Source organism: Medicago truncatula, chromosome 8, assembly GCF_003473485.1.
Source record: "Medicago truncatula cultivar Jemalong A17 chromosome 8, MtrunA17r5.0-ANR, whole genome shotgun sequence".
Classification (NCBI taxonomy): Eukaryota; Viridiplantae; Streptophyta; class Magnoliopsida; order Fabales; family Fabaceae; genus Medicago; species Medicago truncatula.
The window spans coordinates 35355281-35364564 of NC_053049.1; the positions used below are offsets into that span (position 1 = coordinate 35355281).

The 9284-nt window shown below is 29.0% G+C and overlaps 1 protein-coding gene across 1 annotated transcript; it reads left to right on the forward strand.

The window, feature by feature from the left end:
* The first annotated feature begins 15 nt into the window (after nt 1–15).
* On the forward strand, nt 16–1411 carry LOC11413763 (protein RADIALIS-like 1). Its single transcript, XM_003629379.4, has 2 exons — nt 16–429; nt 1170–1411. Exon 1 carries the CDS (start codon nt 210–212, stop codon nt 426–428), a length of 219 nt encoding a protein of 72 aa, XP_003629427.1. The 5' UTR covers nt 16–209; the 3' UTR covers nt 429; nt 1170–1411.
* The last annotated feature ends 7873 nt before the right edge of the window (nt 1412–9284 follow it).

Sequence of the window (9284 nt, forward strand, 5' to 3'; positions counted from 1 at the left end):
TCTTAAGGGAACGAGTCACCTTAATTATCTTCAGTGTCATTTTGGAAAATATACATTATTCTTCCACCAACATGTCATGCACTTTTTCTCCTGCATATAAGGAACTCAATTAGTAACCTCTTTCCCATACCTTCACTTGACTAAAAAATATATAACCAATCATATTCTTTTTCTAACAATATTATTCATATTCATTCATTCATCAACAAATGGCAACCTCTTGGACTGCAAGGCAGAACAAACTGTTTGAACAAGCATTGGCTTTATATGACAGGGAAACTCCTGAAAGATGGCACAATGTGGCCAAAGTGGTTGGAAAATCAGTTGAAGATGTTAAGAGTCACTATGAGATCCTCAAAGAAGATGTTCAACGTATTGAGCATGGCCATATCCCTTTTCCTCGTTACAAAACTAACACCAACTCCTAAGGTATAATATATGTACTGCTGCTACACATTTTCATTTTCTATGACCATGTTCTTAAATTAATATGTTTTTGAGGGAAGTCTAAAAGAGGCTATACTCTTTGGATTATGAGCCCCTAAACTTAATTAGATATTAAAGCCTAATATAAGCCTCTAAATTAAGTTTAACTAAAATTTAGAAACTAAACCCACTTAAGTTGAAATGAACATATTGACTTAGGACCTGAGAGTTTCCTTAAAGTTTTAGGTTCGATTATTTCAAATTTTCTATTATCTTTACAAACATATAAGCACCCTAAATTGTGCAGAATAAGCAACTGTTTTTTAAAACAGACCATCTCATAATATTGAGGTTTACCATAATATAAAATCTCAATTAAATACTTGCTGGCTGCTGCTATGCGGGGTCCATATTGAATGAGATAAGAATTTGGGAATAGAGATAGTCCCTAAAAAGTGCGACAGTTATTGGTTTTATGTATGTGGTTCATAACTTACTTCATATGTACATTTATATGTTTAATTTTTTCTTAGGCATTGTCTTGTTCATCCAACTACAATATGTCCATCCATGCACTTAAACAATGACTTATGACTTGTCGGTGCACTTAATAATGAAATTTTTTCTTGTATAATAAGTATTTGAAAATTTTGTATTTAATATTTTAACAAGTTATCTGTGTATGCATAATAATTTCTGCTTAATTTACTAATAATATTTATCTTTTCCTATATACTTTACAGGTTCTTGAAGATATCCAGAATCCAATAAGCTTTGAATAACCAACCAATATTTGGCGTATCTTTGACCCTGCCAAGTGAATGTGGCAGTCTTCTATAGCTAGTCAAATTAATTGTATTCCTCGCCCTTTAATTTCCTTACATTGCACCAAAAATAAAATATTGTATTTAGATTAATTTAATTCATTATTGTAAGTTTATGAAGGATTAAATTTTAATATAGTATCAAATAATAGTTTATAAAACTAGCGTATTATTTTTCATTCTTTGCACTTTTATTTTCTTCCTATTACAAATTTTGAACAAAGTTAAACCGAGTGATTAATGAACTTCAGTAAAAAAAACTAATCGTTAAAAAAAACGTGTGTTTGAACTATGATTGAAATAGTCATAAACACGATATTTACCTTATGTCAAACTATGAATTACTAGTATACTCTTCCCTCTTACTTCAAAAAGAAAATGATACTGTTCGCCTGAGAAATAAAAGGGTTAAACCAAAATATATACGACAATTTTTAATCCCCCCCCCCCCCCCCCCCCCATTTGATGTCTATAGACAATGTGACAAGAATCATTAAAACTCACACATAGAGATTCAAGCTCTTAAGATTGGATCTTGTTGATATTATCAATTGAGCTAGGTCTAACAGACTTGATCAAACCCTCTTTATTCAACAAAAAGACATATATTGGTCAAAAACCCTCCTTTTTAAAAAAAAAAAAAAAAAAAGGTCCTATTTTCAATACAAAATTTTTATTTTTGAATTCTTTACTATGTGGTTCAAAGCACAAGTTAACAAGACCTATATAATACTTCAATGACATTAGTTTGTCATTTGTCATGTTTTCTATGTTGGAAACGAACTATAAAAAAAGAGTAAGTGAATCAAGTTCCGATCCTTTATACTATACTTTATTTCTCGCCAAAAAATAAATAACATTTACTACAAGAAAACATGATTTTAGAATTCAATATTAGCGTTGGCCCCCGACACGGACGCTAATAGCACCACTTAGAGTTGGAGGGACACACATTTATATATATTTTTTTTTGTGGAAAATGTTAGAGTCGGCCAGACGGAGAGTATAAGTTGAGAGACCCACATATAACGTTGAAGAACAATGTTAACGTCCATGTTTCAAGTTTTTTTTTTTTTTTTTTTATGGTGGCCGGAATTTGAATCCCGAACCTTACATACATAATACATTGTTCATACTAATTGAGCTAAGCTCACGAGGACGTCCATGTTTCAAGTTTGTTAGAGTAAGTTTTTGACCGACGCCAAAATGCAGTTTTCTTATAGTGATTTATATCAATAAATTTTGGTTAAATATGTATTAATCTTCTGATCCTTTTTTTTTTAAAGAATCAAACTTTGGAGTGCTATATTTTTTGGTGAATACTTTTGAGAACTATTTTTTTTTTAAAGAACTTCCGAGAACTATTTTATTTTTCTTTTAGGGAACTTTCGAGAACTATTATTAGTTAGATTAGATGATAGTTTTTTATATATTTATTTATTCGTAGATAGTTGGATTATAAGTTAGTGGAATGATCAAAGGCGAAAAGTATATATACTATTTTCTATAGGGAACTTCTACGGTACATCTCATAAATTGAGGTGTACCGGTACTCCTTGCTTCATAAATTGATAAATTTATGATTATTTTAGGAAGTAAAGAGCTATTTGTCAAGGTTATTCTTTAGAAAACATCATTTCATATAAAGAAAAATATAATTTCATTGTTTATAATAATCATATTAAATTTTTAACATTACTCATAAAAAATAATCAATAATCTTCATTATGAGTAATAAAAATTCAAAAAAATTAAATTTTATTTCGTCGACACTTTTGGTAAATAAGATTTAATTTTTATAATTGTAAATGATAGATTTCTTAAAAAAAAAACAACTCATTTGATTAATAATTTAACAATTTGGTGTATCGGTACACTCAAATATTTGAGTGTACCATAGAATTTGCCTTTTCTATATACTTGAAAATAATATCTTTTTTTAAACAACTACTCGAAAATAATATCTTTTTTAAACAACTGATCGTATATAATATCTTGTTTTTTTTTTTTTTTGAATAAGTAATTTCTTGATATATAGTAGTTCTTTTTTATGTTCTTCATATATGGTAGTTGATATAAGACAGAACACGACAATTTATTTCTTGGTCCGGTAATGTTCAAGATATAAAGTGGTACACATCCACTAAATGGATGTATTCGTTTGCTATTTTTATCTGGTTCTAAAAATCTAAAATAGATAGCATATTTTCCAGAAAACAAATAGTTCCAAACTAAAAAAAAGCATATATAATAAGCATAATCGACCAAAACCGTTTAACTTTTAATTAAACTGAAGTTTTCATTCTTCTTCTCTTTAAATAAATTATGTATTTTCTTTTGACTAAGCATTTGGTATATGTTCTTACATGTGTGATGAGTCAGACACCAACTTCAATGGTAACACTAAAAAAAATGTTTTTTTAGGTGTTTTTTCTTTAATTTTTTTTGAAATGTTACATGGGAGAAACAAGAAAAGGAACAAGTGATTTCAGTTCCTTGTTATCTAATTAATTATTTAATTTTTTTTGAGCTTTTAGACAATTTTTTGGAGTAAAAAATATTTGTCTTCAATTTCTTTTCTAATTTTTGCTTTCTTTTTTGTTTTTTTTAAATGATCTTATATTTTATTTTATATATAAAAGTTCTTAAGTTTCTTAGACAATGTTTTGAAGCCAAAAAGTTTGTCGCATATTTCCTTCCAAATTTTTTGCTTTATTTTTTTCTTTTTAAAAAATGATCTCTCATATATAAAAGTTTGTAAGTCGTTTAGAAAACTTTTTGGAGGCAAAAAAGTTGTGGCCAATTTCCATCCAAATTTTTGCTTTTGTTTTTGGTTTTCAAAAAATGATCTCATATATCTATACTATAGATAAAGAAAACTATCCCTTTCAGCACACTTTTAGGTTGAACTTTTCTTTCCAAAAATACCCTTAATTTTAAATACAAATAACACATATAATAAATATATAACAATAATTTGTACTATATATAAAGAAAACTATCCCTTTCAGCACACTTTTGGGTTGAACTTTTCTTTTCAAAAATACCCTTAATTTTAAATTTTAATTTTAAATACAAATAACACATGTAACAAATATATAACAATAAATTTAATTTAAGGAGAAAACTTACACACAGTTCCTTATGATTTTTTTTTTTACTATTTAAAGCAATGTTTCTTTTACATAATATGTCATGTATACATTTATGTTATGATGTTACTAATTACTATTAGAATAAACAATAAAAGATCATTATTTTATCTTTAATTTATATGCAGGTAAACTAAAATATGTTGAGTTCATAAATAATATTTTTATATGCCTTGACAATATTTTGTTTATAAATCAAAATATCAATAATTTTCATTAATTTTTTAAAATTTAATCAAAATTATAAAAACAAACATAATAAAATAATCACATGCGTTAGGGCAGTAGAAAAAGCTAACAGAAGGGCACGATATTGCCCGTCTTTCTGCTAGTTATTATAAAAAGTCTCTTAAATAATATTTTGGAGACAAAAAAGTTGCAAATTTTCTTCCTAATTTTTTGCTTTTGTTTTGGTTTTAAAAAAAATGACATTTAGGGTGATTGATGAGTAACATGACATTTGGAGGGACACTTTGATCTCTCTGAGCTAATCACTTGAATAAGAACCCTTGTTTCATAAGTGGCAATTGTTTGCATTAATCCTAATAAAAAGACAAAGGAGATTCGAAGAATCCTAATTACCGCCAAAAACTCTAAATCAAAACCCGCCCGTTTGGTGCGCAGGATATGAAATCCTGAGTCAATCCGTTGTTTGATGCCCCAATATGAAATGATAAGTTTAACCTATTTCTAATCCTATCCCACTTCTCCTTTGTTGTTTTTATCCTTAGATTTTGGTGGGTTAGAAATCTGAAAGCATATAGCTATCACACACGTATCTTATATTCATGACAATACATCCTTCGATTCCCACTCCTTCAATTCTCGTTCTTTTTATATTTTTTCCCCAATTTTCTTGTTCCAAATCAATTAAATTCCAACAATTTCTTCCCACTGCTTCTGTCTTTCTTCCCAATCAATTTCAATTAAATTCCAACGATTTCTTCTCACTGCTTCTGCCTTTCTTCCCAATTAATTTCAATTGGCAACACAAATATCAATTACCAATCTGATTTCAATTGATATGAGCAACTTCAGAACTCAAACTCTTTCTTTCATCTTCTCTGCAAATTCAAGTTCAAACAAGAAAGAAGGTTGATTTCAATGGAGGTTGCTGGAGGTGTTTTGCCTAATTTGTGACTATTGATGGAATTGTTGGAATGTTTTATTATTTAATAATATTCCAATATCATTATGTGGGCAAATATCGTAATAATAATTATATTAGCTATTTATCAATTGTGACCCTTAATTGATTAGTGATCAAATTAAGTAATAAGGCTAATTAGATTTCTATTTTGGATAATTAATTATTTAATTAGTTGATATGGACTCAACATGAGTGGATGTCCGGATGGCCCATTAACGGAATAATGGGAAACCCTAATGGCCATCCAATATAAAAGAGGCTATGGTCCCCAATATACCGTACACGGCAATACTCTCTCTTCTCCCCATCTGAAGAGAACTTGAGGCATAAAGGTACCGGTTGAGGAAGAACCAAATCAGCCGCCGCTAACTCTATTGTGTGTTTCAGATCATCTCATCTCTTTGGTTATTGTTGTTGATGAGAGGGTTGCCTTGAAAGCTTTATCCAGGTATTCCTAATACCCTAATTCTTAATATCCTTGGTAAATCAAACATGTCGTAGATCCGATCATAATCATGTTCAATGTTTTGTTTGCTTCCGCTATTGATTCATAATTGTTGAACATGTATTATGAAATCTGTTTATATTAAGACCTAAATTTCCAACAAGTGGTATCAGAGCGGTCTTCATGTTTGATTTATTGGGATTAATTCCAATTTTTTTTTTATTTGTCCATAATTGGATTTAGTTTCTGCATCTATTTCTTATGAACCCTAAAATTTTCTTTTACGGCTTTATTTTGATGTCGTAAGATGCCGAAATAATTCTGCTTTTATTTCAAAGCTTCATCCACATGGTCTACTATTGTTTTGTTGATATAGATATTCTTTATGGTACAGCCGATTGATTTTACAAGTAACTTATTGGCCTTATATTTGATTAATTTTAAGAGAAAAGGTTAATATTTTATTCTTGAAGGCATGTATATCCATCGTTGATTTTATATTTGAATTAACTTGTGTGTATTACATGTCATCATGGTTAGTGTATGACGTTTTTTGTATATTTTGATGGCTTATTTGTTGATGGATGTGCACCAAAATTAGCGTGAAATTTTACTTTTCACGAATCGATTTTAGTTGATTTTTTTTTTTTTTTTTCACCAATCAACTTTAGTTGCTTTATTTTGGTTTCTATTCATTCGGTTTCAATACCACTGATTTGGTTTTGATTAAATTGAGGATAATATTTAACTTTGTATAGAAAGCTAAGGAAAATAAAGTTTGGCTCACTTGTTTTATATTTTATGGTTCACATACTTATGTTTGCTCAGATTTATTTGTTTCTGATAATCAAAATTTTCTTGTGGCCATAATCAATGGGGATTACTATTGTGTTTATAAGTTTTAGATCCTGACACTATTTTTGTGTGAATAATATATGTGCTACATCCATTTTTTTGGTCCAGTAAAAGAGATGATCCTTTATATTTACACTTGCTGCTTACTCAAGGATTTCATAAAGAAAATCGTTTCAAATTTTGGATCATGTGTGACCTTTTGAAAATATATGAGCATATTTGGATTTTATTTTGTTTTTGTGTGATTTGCTTGGAAAATTGAAGAGTTAGAATCAATTATTTACTTTTGGTTTATTTTTTTCAAATAATTTTATCATATCCTTCAATTTTGATTCACGTAGATTTTGTGCTTAAAAGTTTTATGTTTGAGAAGCAAGACACATATAAATTAGTATATATATTTGGCTGTTATATATAATTGTAGAAAATTTAGTGTCTTTATTCTTTGCGTATAATGACGCATCTCAAATATACACATAAGACAGGGATTTGATTCTTTAAATGTTGAAAAAATATTAATATTGATTCTCTAGTTTTCTTTGTTTGTTTGTTTATTTATAAACATAAAGTATATTTCCTTATTTAGGAAATAATTGAGTTTAGAGTTATTCATTGTTTTATTTAAAGAATCAATTGGTATATGTGAATAATTGTGGCATGAATATTTTGGTGTACATAAGGTTCAATTTTCTTTTGGTTTCTAATTGAATATTTTTCTTATAGCATGATTATGATGTTAGACTTTATTGTTATTAAGTTTTCTACAATAATATTTTGTCTTATCATGCATTTTGAATATATTTCATGCTATGTTTGTAGTTGCATTTATGCGATATATATAAATGTATTGTCATACACACATTGGTGTGATTTGTTACTTGCATCTTCTTTCAAATTTGTGAGTTTGTCTTCACACTTAAAGTATTGTCATACACACATTGGTGTGATTTATGACTTTCATCTTCTTTCAAATTCGTGAATTTGTCTTCACACTTAAGGGTTGTTGAGTGACCTTATGGTTACTTAGCAACATAATGGACTAATTCAGCCTACATTATGTCAGTAGTGCTTTGTAAATTTAAGATCATTCCCATTTAATTTGTTGTGAAATGTCTAGTAATTGCGGTTGTTTTGGTTGAAGCAACATGTTGCCAAAGTAACCTCTGTTGCGTAGATTTGATTCAACTGAACTTACAAAAGACGTAGTATGGAATTATTCATGCGAGTTGTTGTCGGCCCTAAGGAAGGCACAACTTGGCCGAATAGTTGCATGCATGTGATATTAAATGTGTGGTGATTTTAAAGTAATTTTCCATGTGAATAATAGGATACCTATATGTGACTATTATTTGACAGGACTTATCACCTCATTTAATATATATTAAGATTATCTAGTAACTGCGGTTGAGTCGGTTGAAACAATAATGTTGCCCAAGTAACCTCTGTTGCGTAGATTCGACTTAATTGAAGTTACAAAAGATAGTGTGTAAACATTTATGCGAGTTGTCGTCGGCCCCAAGGAAGGCACAACTTGGCCGGATAGTTACATACCTGTGATGGTAAATATGTGGTGATTATAACGTAATTATCCATGTGGATAATAGGATGCCCAAAGGTGACTATTATTTGACAGGACTTATCACCAATGTTTGACCATTACATTGAGAGTACCGCTTGCAGTTAATTCTTAGCAATCCAAAGATTGTGTTTTAATGGTGCGTTTGGTATCTTGTTAAGGTCTTTTATTTACAAATAAAGAAGCACGTTTCTTTAATATTTTACTGACATGTGTGTTGATGTTGTGTTAGTGTAAACTTATTTAATTATTTAAGAGTTTACATTCACATATATTATGATAAACATATGACAATTATAAGAATTTATTCTTTGTCAAAATAAATTGTCATTGTTTGATCATTGTTGTAAACTACCACTAGCAATTGATATTAATGTTTAAAGACATGATATTGATGGTGCACTAGGTATTTTGGTAAGTACTTTTGCTTCTCTTATTCTCTTTAAACTAATAAAATTTATGTATCTGTTAATTTGAGTTAAATTTTAACTCTTAAAAGTTCTTTTAGGAATTAAAGAATAATATTAATGTTGTTCTTGGATCTAGACCTTAGATAAGGATGGTGAAACTCACATTCTCTCACAAATTCAGAATCTAATGTGAGAATCAAGTTTGACAAGTGAGTATACACCAAATTCCATAGATCACGTGTGATCATTAAGCTAAAATATCATATATATTAGAGGTGTTGTTTAAGATGGCAATTTTTTTTGTCGTATTTCCTTTGCTTAAACTAAGGTGCTTTTGAAGCAATACAGAGTAAGACAAGCTCTCATTGGAGAGTGAGTATTCTATTAAGGTTATTAGGCAAAGAAAATATTAGGACCACATTATTTAAATATTTACTCTTGCTGAG

Bases quoted from the DNA above. Each gene is read 5' to 3' on its own strand.
- LOC11413763 (XM_003629379.4), top strand. From the start codon at position 210: ATGGCAACCTCTTGGACTGCAAGGCAGAACAAACTGTTTGAACAAGCA.